Source organism: Mauremys mutica, chromosome 8 (assembly GCF_020497125.1).
Source record: "Mauremys mutica isolate MM-2020 ecotype Southern chromosome 8, ASM2049712v1, whole genome shotgun sequence".
In the NCBI taxonomy this organism is placed as follows: Eukaryota; Metazoa; Chordata; order Testudines; family Geoemydidae; genus Mauremys; species Mauremys mutica.
This window is the reverse complement of record NC_059079.1, coordinates 15,410,781-15,434,182: the sequence shown is the minus strand read 5'-3', so window position 1 is coordinate 15,434,182 and position 23,402 is coordinate 15,410,781. Positions and strand designations below refer to the sequence as shown.

Here is a 23,402-nt window from a genome sequence, read left to right as displayed (position 1 = left end):
CCAATTATTTTGTGCCAGGAGATTCCTAGCAACCAGATTATGGGTTGTGGTACATCTGTGCCCCTGAGGTTGCTCTGGGCAGCAGTAACGGGTATGTTACCTAGCATACACTGCCCTTTGGTGGGAGTAGCCTAATTCTCCCTGAGGTCTGCCAAGGAATGGCTCTTACTTGATGCCTCTTGTATCAAAGTGGGAACCACCACTTGATCCCATTATGGCAGTGAAAGCACTCAGACACAGTTGGGAGCCTGGGACATGAAAGCAGCAGTTGGACTTGCCAGTGATTTTTAAACAATTGTGGAGGTGAATGGAAGTTCACAAGTAGCACTAGAACCCAAATCTCCTAGATTTCAGGGTGGGTCAGGGAACTAGTCAAACCTTTGGCAGACTCTAGTCAGGATTCCTGTATTACATTCCCAACCCTGCCACTGACACGCACTGTAGCCTTGGGTAAGTTGCTTACGTCAAATTTTTCAAAAGCAGCCTCTGATTTGGTGTACCTGCATTGACATGTCTCGTCTTGGTAAAGCACTTCATTGGGTGACATGGAGGGCAAGTCAGAAAGGTAACTGAAAATGGACACCCAAAAACTGAGGCCAGAATCAGAGGCCACGTTTGAACATTTTGGCCTTATCCACTCTGGGCCTCTGTTAATCACCTTCAGAAATGGTTATATTACTAGACTCACACAGATGATGTCAGTAAAGCTGGTCAGATAGTAGGGCTTTTTTTTTCCTGTTGACATTCCATATTTTTTAGCAAAAAGTCAAATATCAAAATATTTTGGCCAAAACCCCCAAAATGTTCCTGGAAAATTTGGTAATGCTGCTGTCGTGTCTCATGGGAGTTGTAGTTCACATACCTCATGCTCCTATTCTCCTTTCTTGGCTGGACTCCCTGACTGAAATACATTTCCTACGATGTACCATGGTTTCCCCTCTTGGAGGAAGAGGTGATGCATCATGGGAGTCCCTAGTCATGGTGGCTCATGGGAAATGTAGCCTGGCCCATAAAAGAAAATGGAAACATGAGCCAGCCAAACTACAACTCCCACAATGCACTGCAGGAGCATATCCACCCCTAAATATTTTGGTTTTCAGGAGTTTGGAAAGCAGACACTTTCTGCAAAAAGTTCAGCTTAGTCAACCCCCCAAATTTTCCATAAAAAAATTAAGTGCAAAATTTTCAATCAACCCAGTTGTGAAGCTTAATTAACAAATGCTTCCAAAGTGTGTTGAGAGGGCCATAGATGCACAAGCCATTATATCCACTTAAAAAGTTAAATACAATTATATCTGGTCATTTGGAGTTATCCAAGGTTGTGAGTGTTTTACACTTAAATTATTTTTCAAAGTATTATTTTTGTGAGCCCAGCTCAAAAATCTGCTTCATTTAAGTTCAATGTTGGCATGTAAGTTACTCCTCCATGAGGAAATCATGCTTAGTTAAGAAAAAGTTGACTGGCTACCTGATATTCTAATGGTTTTGGATATTCCCCGCAATCCTTGTAAAATCAGGGTTTATCTTTACTAAAAATAGCTTATTATGCATTTCCTTATCAGCTTACATATCCCAAGTGTGCAGCAATTCAAATAAATGCACTCACAAGCATACTTACAATATATGTGATAAGGACACATTTAGATAAATTTAACTCCTGTTACGTTAGCTAAACAACTTCCAATTATCGGACAGAATGCATCAGCTGAATGCCCAATTACTTCTGCATTGAAATAAAAGCACACCATGGGACAAATTCTACCCACAGCCACACTCGTGAAGATAACAAGATTGCACAGTTGCAAGCAAGGGCAGAATTTGGCCTACTGTGTCTGTTTCAGTGTGGGAACTTATAATAGCATCTGAGATCATTTAAATGATCACATATTTGAAAATTATAGGGACTGAGAGGCCATGCACCACATTTTCTTAGAGCTTGGGCAGTGTGAGGAGCCTCTGGGTATGTCTACACTACGGGATTATTCCGATTTTACAGAAACCGTTTTTTTAAAACAGATTGTATAAAGTCGAGTGCACGCAGCCACACTAAGTACATTAATTCGGCGGTGTGTGTACATGTACCAAGGCTAGCGTCGATTTCTGGAGCATTGCACTGTGGGTAGCTATCCCGTAGCTATTTCCATAGTTCCCGCAGTCTCCCCCGCCCATTGGAATTCTGGGTTGAGATCCCAATGCATGATGGGGCAAAAACAGTGTCGTGGGTGATTCTGGGTAAATGTTGTCACTCAATCCTTCCTCCGTGAAAGCAACAGCAGACAATCATTTCACATCCTTTTTCCCTGGATTGCCCTGGCAGATGCCATAGCATGGCAACCATGGAGCCCGTTTTGCCTTTTGTCACAGTCACCGTATGTGTACTGGATGCTGCTGACAGACGCAGTACTGCAGTGCTACACGGCAGCATTCATTTGCCTTTGCAAGGTAGCAGAGACGGTTACTATCCCTATTGCACCGTCTGCCATTGTAAATTGGCGATGAGATAATGGTTATCAGTCATTCTGCACCATTTGCAATTGGAAATTGGCGATGACGGTTATCAATCCTTTTGTACCATCTGCTGCTGTCATGGGTGCTCCTGGCTGGCCTCGCTGAGCTCAGCCGGGGGCGCATGGACAAAAATAGGAATGACTCCCTGGGTCATTCCCTTCTTTATGTTTTGTCTAAAAATAGAGTCAGTCCTGCCTAGAATATGGGCAAGTGTACTAGATAACCAGAGAGCACAGCTGCTCCGGGTCAGAGCCCCAGAGATCCTGCAGAAATGATGAGCTGCATGCCATTCTAGGGGGTGCCCCTGCAACAACCCCACCCGTTGCTTCCCTCCTCCCCCAACCCTCCTGGGCTACCGTGGCAGTGGCCCCCCATTTGTGTGATGAAGTAATAAAGAATGCAGGAATAAGAAACACTGACTTTTTAGTGAGATAAAATGAGGGTGAGGCAGCCTCCAGCTGCTATGATAATCCAAGCAGGACATTAAAGGGTGGGGTGGGGGAGAGGAGCACAGCCTCCCACTGCTATGATAGTCCAGGTAGTACAGAATCTTTTCTTTAGACATGAAAGGGCGGGGGCTGATGGAGCTCAGCCTCCAGCTGCTATGATGAGGACGGTTACCAAGCCTTCTGTACCATCTGGACCGGGAGTCATTCCTATTTTTACCCAGGCGCCCCCGGCCAACCTCACCGAGGCCAGCCAGGAGCACTCACGGGCTGCTGATGATGATGGATACCAATCATTTTGCACCATCAGCCACCGGGAAGGGGATGCTGGTGTTCAGCACTGCAGAACCCCGTCTACCAGCAGCATGCAGTAGACATAGGGTGACATTGAAAAAAGGCGAGAAGCGATTTTTTCCCCTTTTCTTTTGGGGTGGGGGGACGGGTATAAATTGACGACATACCCTGAAACACCCGGGAAAATGTTTTTGACCCTTCAGGCACTGGGAGCTCAGCCAAGAATGCAAATGCTTTTCAGAGACTGCGGGGACTGTGGGATAGCTGGAGTCCTCAGTACCCCCTCCCTCCCTCCATGAGCATCCATTTGATTCTTTGGCTTTCCGTTACGCTTGTCACGCAGCACTGTGCTGAGTCCCTGCTGTGGACTCTGTCTATCATAGCCTGGAGATATTTTTCAAATGCTTTGTCATTTCGTCTTTTGTAATGGAGCTCTGATAAAACAGATTTGTCTCCCCATACAGAGATCAGATCCAGTATCTCCCGTTCGGTCCATGCTGGAGCTCTTTTTGGATTTGGGACTGCATGGCCACCCGTGCTGATCAGAGCTCTACGCTGGGCAAACAGGAAATGAAATTCAAAAGTTTGCGGGGCTTTTCCTGTCTACCTGGCCAGTGCATCTGAGTTCAGCTTGCTTTCCAGAGTGGTCACAATGGTGCACTGTGGGATACCGCCCGGAGGCCAATACCGTCGAATTGCGGCCACACTAACCCTAATCCGACATGGCAATACTGATTTCAGCACTACTCCCCTCCTCGGGGAGGAGTACAGAAATCGGTTTATCAATATAAAGGGCTTCATTGTGTGAACGGGTGCAGGGTTAATTCGGTTTAATGCTGCTAAATTCAGTTTAAACGCATAGTGTAGACCAGGCCTCTGAGTTTTGGAACAGGAGGTTCTGGGTACTACCTATGTTGACCTGAAGTTCGAATTAGCTTTGTCAAGCAGCATAGTGACAACTGTGAAGCCCTAATTGGTAATGGATTTCTTACAGCAGGGGTGCATAACTTATGGCCCACAGGCCATACACAGCCCCAGAGCATTTCAGAAGGCTCACGGCCTGCTTCAACACAGTATACTAATGGCCAATTCATTAGTGTTTTGTCATTATGTTTACGTCATCTTCGTTTACACAAGTATGTAAATAGATAATACTGTACATAGAAACAGCCTATCTAAATACATATGAAACAAGATGAACAAATTATAAATTAATACAGGTGACTTTAAATCTTATTAAAATATGTAGAGTCTGTTTGGGCCACACGAGTTTGTGGTTAGGGTTATGTGGCCCTCCTGTGTAATACGATTGGGCACCATTGTCTTACAATATGAATTCCTCATGACATTGCATTAGCGTTTTGTACTGATTAATGATTATTCCTAAGCAAGGATGGTTATTGTCCCTCTTTAAACACTGGAAATGCAACATTTCATTTACTATCTCATTGCTGTACGCAGAATAAATATGAATTGCAGTATGGTATACACATAAACTATGCTTTGGCCATAGTCATGAGGATTATATGACAGCTGCACTCTTCCCGTCTGATTGAACTTTGTTGTAAAAATGTAATGCTGCAATTGTCTAACGAGCGAGCGTTTATTCAAATAATATAATGCACACTGAAAAAATAACAGCTTCAAGAAATCAGTGACTTGGCATTGATATGGTATGTTTGAGATTTGGGTGTCAAATATAATCATGCTGACAAGACACTTCTCAGGGGGCTAATCAGAATTCAGTAGCTGAGCCTATAAAAGAATGTGGTGTCTGTCATCAAGAGCAAATGATGGTTGTAGGGGAAGGAAGCAGCAGTGGAGAGCCATAGCTCTGTCTGCAGACTTTGCAGTAGAAAATCAGAAGCAGGTGCAATTTCCTCTTTTGCATTCTAGTTCTTCATCATTGGTCATTGTATCACTATAAGGCTATGTTTTAGTCATGGGCATTTTTAGTAAAAGTCATGGGCAGCTCATAGGCAATAAACAAAAATTCACGGCCCATGACCTGTCCATGACTTGTACTATATACCCCCAACTAAATCTTGGGGGCGGACATCCCGGGGGTGCCACGGATGCTGGGGGAGGGTGCCATGTGTGCTGCGAGGGTGGACAGGCGGTGAGGTGCAGGGGGGACAGTTGGTGGAGCTGGCAGACTCCCTACCTGACTCCACGCCTCCCTGGAAGCAGCAACATCCCCCCCACCTCAGCTCCTACGTGGAGGCGTGGCCAGGCAGCTCTGCACGCTGCCTCCACCCTGAGCGCAAGCTCCACAGCTCCCATTGGACGGGACTTGCAGCTAATGGGAGCTGTGGGGACGGTGTCTGCAGGCAAAGGCAGCGCACACAGGGAATTCTTTGTTTCAACTCATTTAATTTCCTGCACATCTTGCAGGAGCAAGGTTTTCACCCAACAGTGGTAGAGTAGCCCTCCTCACCTGCTGTGAATATCCTAAGATCATCATAAGGCATCTGCATAAGCCTGAAGCAGTAGTGCAGAAGTCTTATAATAATAATACCAAGCATTTATAGAGTGGCTTTTTAATCAGTAGATCCCAAAGCCCTTTACACAGGAGGTTAATGTCATTATCCCCCATTTTAAAGGTGGGGAAACTGAGGCACATAGTGGGGCAGTGACTTGTATCCAGCAGGCCCGTGATAGAGCCAAAACTAGAACCCATGTTTCCTTAGTCCTAGTCCAGTGCTCTATCCAGTAGATCACACTGTCTCCTTTACTGGTGCCTACATATGATCCCCTGGCCTCCTTCCACTGACTCCTTATGCCAGAAGTAATTGTGGCCCATAGAGAAGATATTTTCTCTGCTGTAAAGAACTTATAAGGAGGTGAATAAGTAACATATTTAAAGATTTCTCTTGTGTGAAAGGCCATGTGTCTATATAGGTTTATCTCTTTAAGAGTTCTCAATTCTTAGTCCTATTATTAAAGACTATTAATTATTTAGAAACCCACCCATATTTAATCTGGAATTGCAATTTGTAGAGATTTTGCCTATTCATGTGGCCAAAATATTGATAAGTTTAAAAAAATAAAAAGCTTTTTATGTTGCTAAATGGACTGCCTTTTGTTTGCTAATAGGTTTAGAATATAGATACGGCAAAGATTTTTCATGAGGATTTTCTACATTTCATAAGTGGCATTTTCTTTTTATATGAGACACCCACTAATTAATAGGAAAAATAACAGAGTAAATAAAGCACATTTCCACTGACTTGCAATAGAAATCTCAAGGAATACAATAATCTGGCTGTTGTTGCTGAGCAATTATTATGTAATTTCACGTTTATGCCACATGGGAGAGTCCTCGGCACATCTCATCACAGCATCTATTATTCAGAGGGGGATTTTGTGAATGAGCTGTACTTCGATCATTTTAACCCTAGTTCATTTTTACTTAAGGCTTTGTGGTTAGACTCTCATAATTTTTCTAAAGAGAAAACGTAAGGGATCTGGATGTTCCAGAAGTTTTAAGAGATACTCTTTGTGTTCACATTCAATTTCGTGTGACTCCATTTGAGACCTATGATTAGGGTTACCACCTCCAAGGTAAAACCAGTCACTGGCCAACTCCCTCTTCTCCCCACAATAAAAAGGGTCCTAGTGCTGACTATGGCTAATTGTTACTAAAACATTTTAGAGAAACACAGTTTACACACACACACACACACTCACACACACACACGCATATATGTGTATTTTTGATTATTTTGATCATGTGTCTTTCTTACCTTATCCTAACACAGCACCACAGCGCAGACCACAGGGGTGTGAATTGTAGAGCACTATGACATGGAAACACAAACAGTAGATTAAATCTTTTTATCAAAAAGGCACTACAATTACCGGCCTGGTTGATTAAAAACCTTCCAGATAGCAACCAGATACATGCACACAATTTGTGTGAGGCACAATGTATCTTACAATGCAAAATCTGGTCTGTTTCATTTTCTATTTCAAACACAGAACCAGCCCGTTACTATAACTTTTCCTTCCTGACATCACTCATAGGCAAAATGGGACAGAGAACCAATTACAAGAAGAAAAAGTTTTGAAATGTAACGGTCTGATCCTATAAAGGCTTAAACATATGAGTTTAAATTTCATAGCACAGAAGAATAGATGTAACTTTTTCTTTAAAAAAAACACCTGTTGATAACAGGAAAAAAACATTAAAAAAAAATCCAAACATTTAGGATTAGATTTTTAAACCTTTACCTGACTTTGAATAGTAAATCACATGAGTAATCCCTTTGAAATCAAAGGATCCACTCTCCTGTGGTTGGCTCTTAATTAACGGTGGCACCCACCATGTGCCAAATTTCTCCAAAGATGGTATATGCACGCACAGAAACAGCTGCGTGGCCAGAAGTGGTGCAATTGACACAAACCCAACCATTTGTCCAGCCTGTGTGTGTAAAGGCTCTCTATTGCACACACAGGTACTAGTTTTCCAAAAGTGAATGTACAACATAGCATTGCACTCAAATGGAAGCCAGCTTGTGCTCACTTTGCACATCTGGCCCTGTGTCCACTTTTAAAAAATGTAACTATTCTTATGAAACCATTTAAAAACTTAGATTCTGTGTGTGCGTGTTTATGTTTAAAAACAGCAAATTGCTGTGTATGCCAGAAGTTAAGCACGTGCTTAAGGACCATTTCTGAAGAGGGCTCATTTCCTGAACTGTGGCCTTTTACTGCAAGCTTTTTGGGGCAGGAACTGTCATTTACTGCATGTCTGTAGAGCAGCTAGTGCAACGGGGCCCCATCTGATTGGCCTCTTGGTGCTACTATAATAGGTATGTTCAATTATAATTATGTAACATAATCTCTGTGGCCCCCTGTTTGATCTGATTGCAGGCCTGGGGACTAAATTCTTAAATGAAATGGCCAGTAAATGTATAATTGCAAAGTGCTCTTGATGATGGGAGCTAAAAAAGAAAAAAAAATCTTGTCATGGAGGACAATGGAAGTTGATTGCTCAGAGAATGCAGCATCAGGCTCGAATGTAAGCCCTCTAAACATTAATTGCAATAAAAATGATGCATTCAAAACATTTAACACCTATTGTAAAAAGATCTTTTGCATTCCTGACTACCAGATTTGTAGAAAATCTGGTTTTACTGGATATTTTTCATGACAGAGGATGCGGGAGGAGAGAATCTGTAATTGATTTTTAAGACGAACCAGCAGAAAATGAGAAATGATAACTCAGGAGGAAAAATCTGACAAATCTTTGCTGATGAGCTGAAGGAACCAGTAGACGGGGCCCTAGTAGGGTTTCCGGGTTAGGACAAGAAAGCTCTTGTGTAACTGTTTGAGGGTGTGTTGATTTTGCTTGGAAACTTTGTCCTCCGCCAGTGTCAGCAGCAAGTGGATGGGCAGGGCTGTGCCTGCTGCTATCAGGTTTCCCTCTACTCCAGTCACTCCTCCCTCTTACAGCTGCAGGGGTGCACCTGGCTGGGGAAGATGCCGCTGCAGGCTGTCCCTGGGTTAATGTGGCTGTGGCAGAACATGCCCTTTCAGACACTGGCCGTGTTCTTAGGCCTGTTTCTGCTGATTGCTGATTACACAAAAAGGAGACGGCCAAAGAATTTCCCTCCAGGACCTTTGCCCCTGCCTTTCCTGGGCCACGTGCTCCATTTGGATTTCAAACAGCCCCACAGGACCATAGAGAAGGTAAGTGGGGAAGGGAAGCAAGTGTAGGAGTTCTGTTTGCCAGAGCTTTTTTTACCAGGGAGTGGTGGGTGAGAGAGATGCTGGGTCAGACCCTCAGCTGTGCCTGAAGAATGTCTGGCGCAGCTCATGAGGGCACCACCTCTGCACTGCCAGGACCTTGGGATTGTCCTGGAGCTGCTCTGGCCTCTGGCATAAATTAGAGCCATCTCTAGACTGCTCTGAGTTCTACCACCTACGAACAGTCCCAGTGGGATCTGCTGCCTGGGATCACCAGAGCACCGGGAAACCCCTGGTCAAACCCCTTTTCCCTCAGCCAGTGTCTAGGATCCACCTGTGGATTCCTTTCCCCATGGAAATCCTCAGGAGGTAGGGTCCTCCAGGTTTGTCTGCCTTGTGCTGGGGTACAGTTTAAATTAGATTTGATGTATCAGTGAATCGAGGCCTGATTACGTGTGGATGGCAGTGTCTGATGCAGTGCACAATGTACCATGGCTTGAAGGTCGCTTGTGGGGAGTTGTGAGTGTCACAGGGGGCTTGCAATGTGTGCAGGGGCTTGGGCAGTGCAGGAGCAGGCCCACAAGGACTTACAGGTAAGAAGAGGCTCATAAAAAGTTACCAAGTATAGAAGGATTGAGACTTGGAAGGGGCTGTGCAGGGTTTGAGGTTGGTGCTCATCGGGGTTGCACCACACACCTCACAAGGAACTAGGTTGTGTGGGAATTTTCAGTGACATTTCAAAAGGGCTTGAGGGAATTTAATTACAGGCTTTTAAACAGATTTGTGAAGAATGCAGGCTTGGTAAAAACTTGTAAGGAATGCAGGGAGTTGGGCAAGAGTCGGAAGTTATGGGGAGTTGGGCAAGAGTTGGAAGCACCCTGCCCTAGGTGGGAGGATGTGATTAAGTGGGAGCTCACAAGGGTAAGAAAATGACTTATGAAGCCCAAGGGAGTTTGGAAGGTTACTTGTGAGGGCTGTCCCTTTGCAAGGACTAGAATGAGTTCCTTTCACACAGGCCTCCGTGGAAGCCAGTAATTTGTTCTCTGCAGCTTTCAGTCACACCTCCTGAGTGCCCCAGGGAGTTTATCCTGAGGTGGGTGTAGGCCAGAAGGAAGGGGTGCTTCTGACAGCACTGGAGTGTGTTTTGTTTAAACCAGAATGTTGGTTTCTTCACTGGTAGCAATACTGACTGCAGATACATTGCCCTTCAACAATCATTCCTATAACGATCGTTGAAGGGCAACATATCTACACTCAGTATTGCTACCAGCCAGGAAGGTGTCTGCTCCTCTCAGCTTAGAGTGGGCTGATTTTCAGTAATTATTGTTTACCAGTAGGTCTGTTTTACTTTGACATCCCTTAGGGAAAAGCACAGGGCATTCATTGTCCTTAGATATGCTTGTTTTACCGTTACCTCATTTTCCTCCCCATTTACATGCTTCATCCACCTGTTATATCCACTTGTGAGCTCATTCTTTTTAATCAGTGCTTGAACAGCCGAGCCCTGGAGTGATCTTGTTATACAAATACTTTTTTTTACAGTTGTTATTATTATTATTAATTAAGTAGTCATTACATGGGCTCTAGTTCTGGTTATCAAAGAAATTAAATATGAACTAAACCATGTGCTCTTTTTATTTTTTTTTCCAGCTTGTTGGAAAATATGGCAACATTTTCAGCTTGCAGCTTGGTAACCTGACATTTGTGTTTGTAAATGGATTCCAGCTGGTGAAAAATGTGCTTGTCCATCAAGGTGAATACTTTCTTGATCGCCCACAAATTCCTCAGATCTACAAAATCTTTGGTACATTTGGTGAGTTTCTTTTCTTATATTTTTCTTCAGGTATTTTAGATGTAACGTTTTTAATAATCAAGGCACCAATCCTGCAAATACTTACAAATGGGCTTCACCTTATGCACATGAACAGTCTCACTGACGTGTGCTCTGGGGTAGTAACTTAGGCCCAGATCCTCAAAGGTGTTTAGGTGCCTAACTTCTAGTAAAATCAATGAGAGTTAGGCACCTAAATACCTTTGAGGATCTGGGCCTTAGTGACTTCCTCAGTTCTGCAAAAACTTACACATGTGCTCATGTCTCATTGACTTCTCATGTTCACAACTGCCATATCCCTGGCGACAGCAGCAGCAGATTCTCATGACTACCATGTAGCTGTGATGGCATGTAGAAAGGACTTCCATCCTGGATGGTGTCTTGCAAGTTTTCCTTCAGCAAGAGTCAGAATGGGAGGATTTAGGCTTCTGAAATCCCTCAAAATTGCATCTTCCAACCTCTTTTGTGGTCGGCATTGCGGCCTACTTCCTTGAACCTCAGCTCTATACACCTTCTGTTAAAGTGTAACTTCTGCATGTTGGACATGACTTCACCATTGCTAGAGGCCAGGCACTCTGATATAATAGTGATGAGCATGGCAAACAGAACAGAAGAAAATATCCTGTGGAAAGATAGCCAGGCCACACTTAAACTTGAAAAAGGAAAGGAGGGTTAAAGTTTTCTAGTCTTCTAATGACCATTACAATATACCAGGTGTCATTTTTCACCCCAGGATTAGTTTTCTCTAATGGACATAGCTGGAAACAACAGAGAAGATTTGCTTTATCAACTCTAAGAAACTTTGGCCTGGGGAAGAGGAGCTTAGAAGAACGAATACAGGAGGAGAGCAGATACCTTACAGATGCAATTGAGGAAGAAAAAGGTGAGAACTAGAGAGAATGACACTTTAATTATTCTATCAAAAATTGTAGCTCTTCTTTGGCAATGAACGTGAAGTAACAGAGATGTGCCTGAAACATGATGTTTGAATCCAGATCTTTCCTAACACTCAGTTCAGATGAGCGATTTGGCTTAGACCATTAGCCATATATGAACCTTGGTGCCATGGTCCAGATCTGGATACGGATCCAAAAGTTTGGTGGTGTTTGGGATTCATGTTTTTATATCGGTCAGTAATAGCACTAAATGCTGAGTTGTCAGCATCAATGTAGCCACACAAATTTACAAAACAGTCCCACAAAAATGTTCATTGCCAAGATTAATGACCATGGAGAGAAAGTGGTTCCTAATCACATATATGTAAAACCTCCCTACATTATAACAAAGGCAGAGACCTGTGTGAAAAAATATAAATGTCTCTATACATAGCAAAAACTGACTTGAACTGGTAGATTTGATATGCTGCATGCATCAAAATGCAGCTCATCACATCTATGTGTTTAACAGTTTTTCAATATTCAGATAGGCGACAATGCAGCAAATGGTGCTCAAGGGATATGTATGAGTGTGTGATATATGCATATGTTCAGGTTTTATTCATGGATTTCATACACACCAAATAGTTTATGTCTGTCAACAACTTTCTTCCCCTTTTCTAAGAAGCCAGAACACCACCAATTTCTCCCATTTTCTCTTCTAGGGCAACCTTTTGACCCTCACTTTAAAATTAACAATGCTGTTTCCAACATAATCTGTTCCGTCACTTTTGGGGACCGGTTTGAATATCATGATAGTCACTTCCAGAAGTTACTGCGGTTGATTGATGAGACTGTGTATCTCCAGGGAAGTATTTGGAACCAGGTAGAGCTTGTTTGATTTTGACTTTAAACATATGAAAACAATGGCAAAACCCCGAGCAGTTTCACTGGAAGCAGGGCTGAGTGTGACAGCGTTGTCCCAGATACACTTCTACCATAGCCTGATTGCGGCATCCATGCTCTCATTTTCCCCAACAAATTTCTCTCCACCTCAGTTCCCCCTTTGGCTAGTCTCTTTCATCTGGCCCCCCTGAAGGTATCGTGCTAGAAGATCCTCAAACCTGATTTTCTATACCAGTGCCGCCACCCCACAGGCACTTAACATGATCTCTAACTGGGCTGACAACCCAGTGGGCTGTTTCAGTGGGCATCAGGGAGGTGTGTGTAGAAGAGAGGAAGAAGAAAAGGTGCCAAATCCTCACTGCTCCCAAGCAACACCCTTCCTTGCTGTCACACTGTGCATTGGACTCTGTGCTCAGGGGAGGGTTGGCTCAAGGGCCTGTGTGGCAGGGATAGATCCGCTGGATACTCTTGCGGCAGTGAGGATGGCAGGGTGTCATTACACAACAGGCCTGGTGGGATGTGACATCCGGAGGCACAGCCAATCTACTGTCAGGGTCAAGGGCTCGTCCAGCTGGCAGCTTCTCTAGGTGGCCCCATTTGCAGGAACAAACTACTGTGTTTCATAATGGTGCTGGCTCGCTGACACTGGCCCTGAAAACAGGGGCAATCATGGTTTCCAGGGACACATTGTTATCCAACCCCTGTTGGACCTTTCGCCTCTTGTTACTTCCCGGTTCAGCACAGCATAGTGACTGAGATGAGACATAATCCTGATACTGCAGCAGCGGTCATGTTGAGAGGCAAAACACAGTGCCTGCTTCTATCTGCTTACGGTGCTGGGCTCAGGCAGTCTTCCATGTGTTTTACAAACACTCCAATAACAAAGTCCAATCTCCGATAAAAACTGTGGTAACATCAATATTATCAACATCATGTGTCAGAACGTGAGGCCAGATTCTGACATCGTGACCTTTATATCCTAACTCGCTTTTAAATCAACCAATTATTAGCAGGGTGGCCATTCAGCACATTGTCCTGTAGAGGGCGCCAAAGCAATAGGCACAGTAGCTGGTGACTGGCCCAGCAGTCACAGCAGAGGGCTGAGAGAAGACAGTGCATATCTTAACAAGAAAAAACGGGCTTGTGGTTAAAACGCTGCACTGGGACTCAGGACCCCTAGCTTCACTTTCTGGCTCTGTAACAGATGCCTGTGCGGCCTTGGCCAAGTCATTTACTATCTCTCTGCCTCAGTTCTCACTCTGTAAAATGGCGACAATATTTCCTTTCTCTCACCCTCTGTCTCTCCTGTCGCTTTAGATTCTAGGCTCTTCCGGTCAGGGACTCAGTGTTGTGTATCTGTCAAGTGCCTACCATAATGGGGGCCTGATCTCAGTTGAGGGCTCTGAGCACATCCATAATACAGTTATATATCAATGTGGTTTAATAAACGCAGTGTCTTCAGCAGAATGCATGTAGGTGTATTAAACCGCGAGATGCATGTTTTTAAAACTCGGCTAAAATGTATTGTGGTCTCTTTGTATGTCAAAAGCTGTATAACTCCTTCCCCACCATAATGAAGTGGATACCTGGACGCCATCACACCATTTTTAAAAACTGGGAAAATTTGAAGTGTTTTGTGAGGGAAATAATAGCAAAGCACAGAGAGGACTGGAATCCATCTGAAACCAGAGACTTCATTGACTGTTATCTGAAGGAAATAGCAAAGGTAAGAGAGCAAAGAACAAAGTGAACAGGAACAAACCACTTCTGTGTTTTAAAAATTAGAAGTAGAATGACAGTAACAGGGCTCACCAATTGAGTTGTCTGAGCATCCGACTCTCCATTAGTTAACAGTTAGAAACCCTAGGTAGGAAAGAACTGATTCAGCAAAGCCTTTAAGCACATGTTTTCCTTTGAGCCGGGGAGAGCAGTCAGTGGGACTACTCGGATGGTTGAGCACTTTGCTGATTTGAACCCTAAAATGTAAGGTTACCTGTGCCTTCGGGGCCAGACCCAAAGTCAGTTGAAGTGCATGGGAGTCTTTCATTCACTTCAGCAGGACCTCTGCTCAGACCTAAAATCAGCTCAAACTTTTCACTCTCAAGAATGATGCTAAAAGTACAGTCTTTCTCGCTAATGGTGCTGTCCTGGTGCTCTCACTGAAGGCAATGGAAATTCAGGGCACCCGGCACCTTGCAGAATTGAGCCTAGAATGATGTTTCCCTGGCTTTGTATAATACTAATAAATATTATTGTAGTCCCACCCACATATATCTTTGTTCTAAGGCCGATGCCGACCCGAGTTTCCATGAAGAAAATCTCATATTTTCCACACTGGATCTTTTTACTGCTGGAACTGAGACAACGTCTACAACCATTTACTGGGCTCTGCTGTACATGGCCCTATATCCAGATGTTCAAGGTAAATGGTAACGGTTTATATTTCTTATCTCTTAAGAGCTCTTGAATTTCTACCCTTAACGCTTGCCACATTGGGGGCTTTTCACAGCACTCAGAATATTGGTTTATGAAATCTCTGTGCAAAGCTGCTTTCTTCCCACAATAATCATTTTTCCCCATACAGAAACCCTTTCTTTTATTGGAATAGTTTCTTTTTTCTGTCCTCAGTTACACCTCCACCAAATAGTGCAAGGGCAAGGAGTGCAATCCATAGTTGCAATACCCTTGATTAAAGAGGAAGATGGCCTTGTGGCTAATTAACAGGACTAGGTCTCAGGATATCCAAGTCCTGGTCCAGGCTCTGCCTCAGATTTCCTGTGAGACATTGGGAAAATCATTTAATTCTGTAAATGTGGCTTATGGATTTCTAAAAGGTGGTACACAGTCAGTGTCCTTTTCAGCCTTGAGATTTGACCCATGGAGGCTCCAAGGGGGACCTTTGTTGAAAATAATGGCAGATATAATCTGCTTCATTTAATGCAAAATAGGTGCATTCCTTGGACTCTTTGCAAGATGCTGGAATAACTCTGTGCCCCCAAAAAATTGAGTCTTGCCTGACACAGAAAACCAGCAGATAAATATTTTCATGCTCCAATATCTCTTGGGTCAGCCCGGTAATTGACTTTGCTATTTTGAATAGGGACATAATACGTATTGATAATGCCTTTACATTTGATTTTGAGAAGTGGAGTAAATGCCTCTTGCCTTCCATATATGTATTAAAGGAGGTCTTCCTATTATGCCTAAATTACATTTTAAAATTCCTCTCACCTCCTGACCATTGCATTTGTCTCAGGCTAACCAGCTGTAGTTTTCTTATGTATCTGTCTGACAGATCTCTACATTGCTCACTGATGCTGTTTTCAATGCTTGAATCGAGCTTTATTAGGTGTAGCCTTAAAAACAATGAAGTCTAAACCCTGAACAACTTAAGCTTGTTCCAAGAACATATTATTCTTGGAACAATGGTGAACTCTGCTCTTTTCATAGAGAGGGTGCAAGCGGAGATTGACGCAGTGATTGGCCAGTCTCGCCAGCCAGCCATGGACGACAGGGACAACATGCCATACACCAATGCAGTTATTCATGAAGTGCAAAGGATAAGCAACATCTTGCCTTTAAATGTGCCCAGAATGGCAACTAGTGACACAACAGTGGCCGGATTCTATGTGCCAAAAGTAAGCTGGAAGGAAATTTAGTTTTCACTTCTTATCTTGGTTTAAGAAATTAAGAGATGAGCCCAAACCAAAGTCTCAGATAGAAACACCTTCGTAACCTGGAGGACCCAGTTGTGAATCTGAACCCATTTTGGGACTAAACCGAGATCCAGAGCTGCATTTTACAGGTGGTCCCTATTTCTATAGTGAGCTGAAATTCCTTGACCAAAACCTTGGATGCTCACATTCTCAAGCTTTGAGGAAGTTGAAATCTAGGTCAGACTTTTGCAGGCTGTCTTCATAAAACATGATGTAAGTTATTTATTTTTAATTGCATGAAACCATAGTAAAAGGACTAAGAAATAGGTGCAGCACAAGTTCACCACTATGGCTATTGACTCATGAAAGGTCAGCCAGGCACTTGGACGCAGAGACTTAAAGGTATTTAGGCACCTAACTCTTCTGGAAATCAATGGGTGTTATGTGCCTAAATACCTTTGAGGGTCTGGGCCTTGGTGTCTACAGATGGGAGCGGCTGCTTCTTTTTACGGGTGGGGCGTATCTCATCTTCTGCCGCTCCAGAATTCTGAACTGCTTTCATCTCAAGCTGCAGCATTTCTGACTTCACCTAGCCATGCTGCTGAGCCGCAATTCCTCCCTATGGAAGGGAGCAGGCTGGAATTCCTGCCCCAGCGTTCCTGGAGTATGTTCAGTGGAAGCTCTCCTCAGGTCCTAACACATGGGCGCATTCTTCTTCTCCAGCGTGTGGACTGATCCTCAGTGAAATGGGGACAAACTCATACTCAAGGGCAGTGAGCTCATTCTGGAGCTCAGCCAGGCAGAGGACCGTTCCACAGCAAGTGTGCCGCAGGAGACCATTGCCTGTGGCAACCTTCCATTCTGCAGACAGTAACCCTTCATTAATATAACTTATGGCAAATGTTTTTACACAGGAGCAGGGGGAGAGTGTATTATATCTGCAGATAGCAATTAGGAGTGCAAAAAAGAACTTTAGCGCACACGAGTGTTAGTTTGCAGGAGCACTTGCTGGATTTGTCTATAGGTATATACTACACACATATACATCATTCGAGGCCAGCAGCCACCACATTTCTGAAAATCTGGCCCTTAAAAAAGAAAGGTGGGTGGATGGGTTGTGCTCCCTTTTGATGCCTTATGCTGTATAAAGAATGCCTGAGAGTTTATATTTTTTCTGCTTGTTTTTTCTATTAGAAATTCAACCTTGCCTACCCTGTTTTTCCTAGGAGATGCAGGAGAACTAGTTGGTCTATAACACCACACCTGTGAAGGAAATTAACCTGTATAATTGACATGGGAATTGATTTTTAATCAGACTGGTGTTCATTTTTGGTTTGCTTGTCTGTTGTGATATTAACACCTCAAATTCTTAAAAACCGGTTGGGAGAAAAGCTCTCGTTCTTCAAAGATTAACCGCCCACTCCTTCATCTAAAGTCTGTAATGGCTTCCATTCTTCTCTCTCTGGGACCTCCAGAGAGACTACCCGCAAAACCAGGGAAAGCCAGATTTGAAATTCTAGATAAATGTAAGATAAAGAACTGGCTGGAAAATTATCCTTTTTTTAAAAAAAACAAAATCCTTTTGTGCCTTCTTTGTACATCATAAAAGATTAAGATGAAATGCATGACCCCCTCTTTTTTGCCTCTTTGAGGGTCACAATTAAAAATGGAATCAGGGAAGGTTTAAATTCCTTTATTTCTCTTTCTTTAGGGCACCGTTTTGATTCCCAATTTGACATCAGTGCTGTTTGACAAGAATGAGTGGGAAACCCCTCATACTTTTAATCCTAAGCATTTCCTGGAGGATGGTCAGTTCAAGAAAAGAGAAAGTTTCCTGCCATTCTCTGCAGGTGAGATGTGTCTGACTCTGTCCATTCGCACCAAGTCTTGGCCTCTCTCATTTTCAGTTTAGAAAAACCCCACAGCATTTATTAGTGACAGAGGCACAATGGAAGATGGAAAGCTCAGAAATGAAAACCATGGCCAGAGATTGTGTTCCAGGGATGGGGTTCTGGGTTGTGCAGTTTTTTCATAGGTAGAGGGCACATCATTCTTGAGTAAGTGCTCTCTCCTAGAACAAGGCTCGACACAACAACAGCAAAGAGCGGCCTCAGCTCTCCTACCCTTAGGGGTATGTGTACACTGGAGCTGGAGGTGTAATTTCTTTGTGGGGGGGATAAGCCCATGCTAGCTCAGAGTGAGCTAGTGCGGTAAAAATAGAGGTGTAGGCATGGTGGTGCATGCAGCTGGATGGACTTGCCATCCCGAATACACCCCCTTCTGAGACCCTCAGAATATACTTGGGTGGCTAGCCGCTCATGCCACCACGGATACGCTTCTAGTATTAGTGCGCCAGCTCCGGTGTAGACATACCCTAAGGTAGGCACAAAGAGAAAGTAGCCTGCCTCACTTGTTAGGAATGTAGGAGTGAGGACAGAAGGAATAGCTGTCTTCACCTTTTACCACTTTATTTCACTTGTAGGGAGAGTCAGCAAGGGGAATAAACATGGTAAAGATGATAAAAGTGGGAGAGATCCCTGAAGCACCCTCATAAAAAACAATTAGAACATTTTACCATATGTGATACAGCATGGCCAGAAGGCAGCAGGAGAGTGTTACAAGGGAGCCTTATTCCCTGTAAGGGGAAGAAAGTCTGCTATAGATTAACTAGAGCACCTGAAGCCAATTAGAGCACCTGAAGCCAATTAGAGCACCAGCAGTCAGTCACATGATAAAAAAACCCTGCTTCAATGAGGCAGTGTGGGAGTTGGAGCAGAAAGGATTGGTATTGGAGCAGAGAACAGTTTGAAGGAGTTGGAGCAGAGAACAGTTTGAAGAGAAAGCTGAGGAAAGTTTGGAGGAGTGCTGCGATGGGCTAAGAAGTCCAAGATCCTAGGTAAGGGGCACCTGGCTTGTGCAGAGGGAGGGCAGGAAGCCCTCCCACAAGCTGAAGGGCTGGAGAGGGAAGTAGCCCAGGGAAAGGAACCGCCAGTTCAAGTGGTTCACTACTATCCTCAGGGCCACTGGGCTGGGACCTGGAGTAGAAGGCGGGCCCAGGTCCCTCCCTCTCCACTCCCCTCCTCAAAGACACTAGCGGGGCAATTAATATTCCAATTCAGGGGCAAGAAATGGTGCCGTGAACCCCCCCCCCAAAGAAGAGAAAGCACGAGACCCATCGTAATAGTGCCGGCAATTTGCCACACATAGAATGTGGTGTATTCTCCATCACTTGGACTCACTTAAGGGCAGGTCCCACACAATTTAAATCAATAAGAGCTTTAGCATTAAGTTCCTGAAACAAAAATGCATGTGATTTGGGGATTGACAGGTTTCCACAAACCTTGTTTATATACAGGTCTATCGGTGCTTTCTTGCCAATTAAAAGAACAAGCAATATTAGTATTCACTGTGTGTGGCTAAGGAAAGTATGTAAACCTTTTTCTTTTGAAGCGGTTTATATAGAAACTAAGGGTATGTCTATACTACCCACTGGATCGGCGGACAGCGATCGATCCAGTGGGGTTCGATTCATTGCCTCTAGTCTAGAGGCGATAAATCGACCCCCGAGCGCTCTCTCGTTGACTCCTGTACTCTACCGCCTTGAGAGGCACAGGCAGAGTCAACACGGGAGCGGCAGCAGTCGACTCACCGCAGTGAAGACACCACGGTGAGTAGATCTAAGTACGTCAACTTCAGCTACGTTATTCATGTAGCTGAAACTGCGTAACTTAGATAAATTCCCCCCACCCACCCAGTGTAGATTCAGGGACACACAGCCCCCTTCTTTAGCAATAATGCTGACTAGACCTGCGTGTGTTCAGCAGGCCGTGTGTTATGTCACTGAGAAGCGAGGCCAGGAAAAGATTACACCTCGCCTATATTATTTAATTTAAACTTTTTAATTAAGGAATAATACAGCTGTGTGTAGCTGAGAATGTTAGGGAAGTAAGACATCAGCTAGACACAGAAATTGTAGCTCTTTAACTGTATTAGTATACACGCCTCCTAGATTTCTGTCAGTTAGGGGTGTGATTTTCTGTTTTAATCAATATAAGTTACAACATCACAGCCTTTCTAATGTGGATGCAGTTATGGGAAGGGGAATAAGCTATACTGAGATTAGGCACTAGTAAAAAAACATTGTTATACTGGTATAAAAATGTGTGTAGATTAGGCCTTCGATAGCTTTGCAGAGAAGTGGTTGATCATCCAAGAGCTATTAAACATGATTGTTTCTATTAGTAGAAGGAATTACGGTGGTACTGTTATTATTAATGTAAACCTTAGCATCCACAGTTATAAGTGAAGGAAAATGTAGTACTAAAAACAGAAAAAAGTGACTCAGAAGGGAGAAACTGATGACAAATCCATCTTTTCTTCCTCGCTGTTCCAAAATTGCTGCTGTGGAAAATTAACTCCCCATTTGTCCTGAGACCCAAACTGCTCTGACAAGAATCCGCTGGCTGATGTGCACAACTGTCTTCTTTTCAGGAAAGCGTGGTTGCCTTGGTGAGCCGCTGGCTAGAATAGAGCTGTTCCTGTTCTTCACTGCCCTCCTTCAGAAATTCACATTCCAAGCTCCAAAGGACGTGAAGCTAAGCCTTCAGTTCAGAATGGGACTTACTCTCGGTCCACAGCCATACCAGATCTGTTCACTGTCTCGGTAGGGAAAGCCAGGACATTTTTGTCATTGCCCCATTTCTCAAAATAATTAGGGTTTGCTGTGCTTCTATACAGGGCTGCATCGGCAGTTCACTATGTCTCCAAATTTCCCTGCCTGCTTCCATTCTTATAACCCAACAGGGGACCAATATCAGCAATTGGACGATTTGGGAACCTGATATTGGAAGGGGCTGGGGCTGTTATGATACATCCTACCATGACAGCAGCTCTTCCTGATGTCCCTGTCACACCAGTCTGTGTGCATGCACACTCAGGATGGCCTAAGAATTCTCACTCCTATATCTATTTGGTTGAAAAAAGGTAAGGATATTTCATGAATTCTTTCAAAAGGAACATTTTGTTTCATTTGCAGTTTTTCATGAAATATTTAGTTTTTCAAAGGAAACTTTTCAAAGCAATTTTTTTTTTTAAATTTCACTGGTGTGAAAAAAACACTAACTTTTCTCTCACTTTTTGATGAGGGGTAGGAAGAACTAAAAGACAGGTGAGAAAGTGGGATTTTCCCTACCAACACAAAATTTAAAAAATGAAATTTCTTTGAAAAATGAAAAGTTTCAACCGAGATTGACACATTTCTGCAGGACTTTTTTTTTTCAAAAATACTTTTTTTACTGAAAAAACATCAACCAGTTTTAGACGCATCCTGCTGCCTCTGACTCTTGCCAACCACCATTGTTCTCTCCCCAATGTGATCTTTGATGAGAAGTCAATCCCCCTCTCCTGCCTGAAGTTTTTGTGGTGAGAGAGAACTCCTGAATCTTTAAATAAAGTTAATACTAATACATTTTTAAAACCTGCCCACCTTGGGATTTGAATTCCTAACCTATATAACAGTACTAGTTATATAATACCTGCTTCCCTGAGAGTGGCTGAGAAACCACATGGCCTTTAGATGGTGGGCCAGGCAGGGAACTAGGGCAGAGTATTAACATACAGACTATTCCAGTTGGAACGGCCGGGTTGCTGATGGGGTTGGTTTAGTGCACATGTAGTTGAACGAAGGTGAGCTGGACGTTTCAGAGGCAAATTTAGAGTGGTTCTTAATTTTACTTTTGGTGTTTATTCTATGGTGTTTAGGTGCTTTAGAAATACTTCAGAGGGTCAGCTATTTTGTTGGCTGGCTGAGGCTCAGTGTAGCTAAAGAGCAGTTACATCCCTTAGTTTGCAACGTGGATAGTATTTTCAAGGGTAGTTTAAAAGTATTTGTTGAGCAATGTTGGATTTTGGCCCTATCATTCTTGAAAAGTGATTCCTCAAGAAATTCTAAGAGTAAAAGGAGTTAATTACATTTTTTTGCAAATTTAAAAATAACTTTCTGCAAAAAAGTTCCAATAACTGACATTTTTAAGTTAATAAAGAGCACTTGTTTGTATTGTTATTTATATAGCTAATTTGTTTACTCAGAGTTGTACTAACAAGATAAAAGAACGCCAAGCCCAGGTTCTGAGCACACAATGACAAAATGCAATGCACACCTAACAGATCCTTGTAACTGTTTCACTGAAAGCCTTACGCTAACAGCAACATGAGTATAACCCTACCATCCAGAAAACACCCCTCTAGAGTCCCATTGCTTATATGTTCCATTCTTTGCATCCGATATATACTCTTCTTATATGTTCCATTATATGCATCCAGTGAAGTGGGCTCTAGCCCATGAAAGCTTATGCTCAAATAAATTTGTTAGTCTCTAAGGTGCCACAAGTACTCCTGTCTTTTTTGCGGATACAGACTAATACGGATGCTACCCTGAAACCTGAGTGCTGTAACTGTACACAACACCCACTGAACACAAAAAGCACTTTTCCCTTCTCTAGATCTCCTATCTAAGAAGCTATGTATACAGCTGTAGATTCCATATCTCCTGGTTCCCACTACTGTACCTACATGAAAAGACCATTTATCCTGCACTTGCAATAGTAGATGCTTAGTTCAAGTAAATATAATCACCATTATTTGAAAAGCAATTTCCCTTTGGTTCCTTCTTCTTTTTCCCTATCATTTGTGTGCATGAATGCTTGCATGTGCCTGTGCCTATTTTCTCTCATAAGGTTGCTCGGCTTCCTGAAATAGGGTCAGATTTCTGTGAATGGGGGTTCGTGAAGCCAGCCATTTTCACCAGTTCCCCCCAACCCCTGCCCAACCACCTGCTGAAAACCCGAGGAGTCAGTGGAATGGCATTAGAGTTCAGGACATTTTTCTTCCCCATTCAAGCTGCATTGTTCTTTTCCTATTTATTCTGCTCTAAAACCTCATCAGCCTACTCTTGAACCAGATGGGAGGCTGGTGAGGAAAAATAGTTAATACAGTTCTGATGGATGCAATGTAGTGCTGATGGCGATTTGGATGGGCTCCTTAATGATGGCCTTAATGACACAAGAAGAGACTTTTGCTTTCATTGGAGGATTTGGTCTCAAACTCAAATAGAGGGTGTGTATTTCTGAGTTCATTTGGCAACTTCACAAGGACCGCTAAGGGGGCAAGAGTAGGTTAAAGAGGGGCCTAGTGCTAG

General features: G+C 43.4%; 1 protein-coding gene across 1 annotated transcript; it reads left to right on the top strand.

Annotated features, from left to right (window-relative positions):
• Positions 1-8,687: 8,687 nt before the first annotated feature.
• Positions 8,688-22,437, top strand: LOC123375727 (cytochrome P450 2J4-like). Its single transcript, XM_045026936.1, has 9 exons — positions 8,688-8,942; positions 10,590-10,752; positions 11,504-11,653; positions 12,371-12,531; positions 14,101-14,277; positions 14,838-14,973; positions 16,002-16,189; positions 17,919-18,057; positions 20,699-22,437. The coding sequence occupies exons 1-9, from the start codon at positions 8,733-8,735 to the stop codon at positions 20,872-20,874; spliced, it is 1,500 nt and encodes a 499-aa protein (XP_044882871.1). The 5' UTR covers positions 8,688-8,732; the 3' UTR covers positions 20,875-22,437.
• The last annotated feature ends 965 nt before the right edge of the window (positions 22,438-23,402 follow it).

What these genes read in the sequence shown, in the direction of transcription:
- LOC123375727 (XM_045026936.1), top strand. Translation starts at nt 8,733, where the DNA reads ATGCCGCTGCAGGCTGTCCCTGGGTTAATGTGGCTGTGGCAGAACATG. An exon ending in CCTATATCCAGATGTTCAAG is followed by an intron (nt 14,974 to 16,001) that starts GTAAATGGTAAC and finishes CTCTTTTCATAG; the next exon opens with AGAGGGTGCAAGCGGAGATT. An exon ending in TTTCCTGCCATTCTCTGCAG is followed by an intron (nt 18,058 to 20,698) that starts GTGAGATGTGTC and finishes TCTTCTTTTCAG; the next exon opens with GAAAGCGTGGTTGCCTTGGT.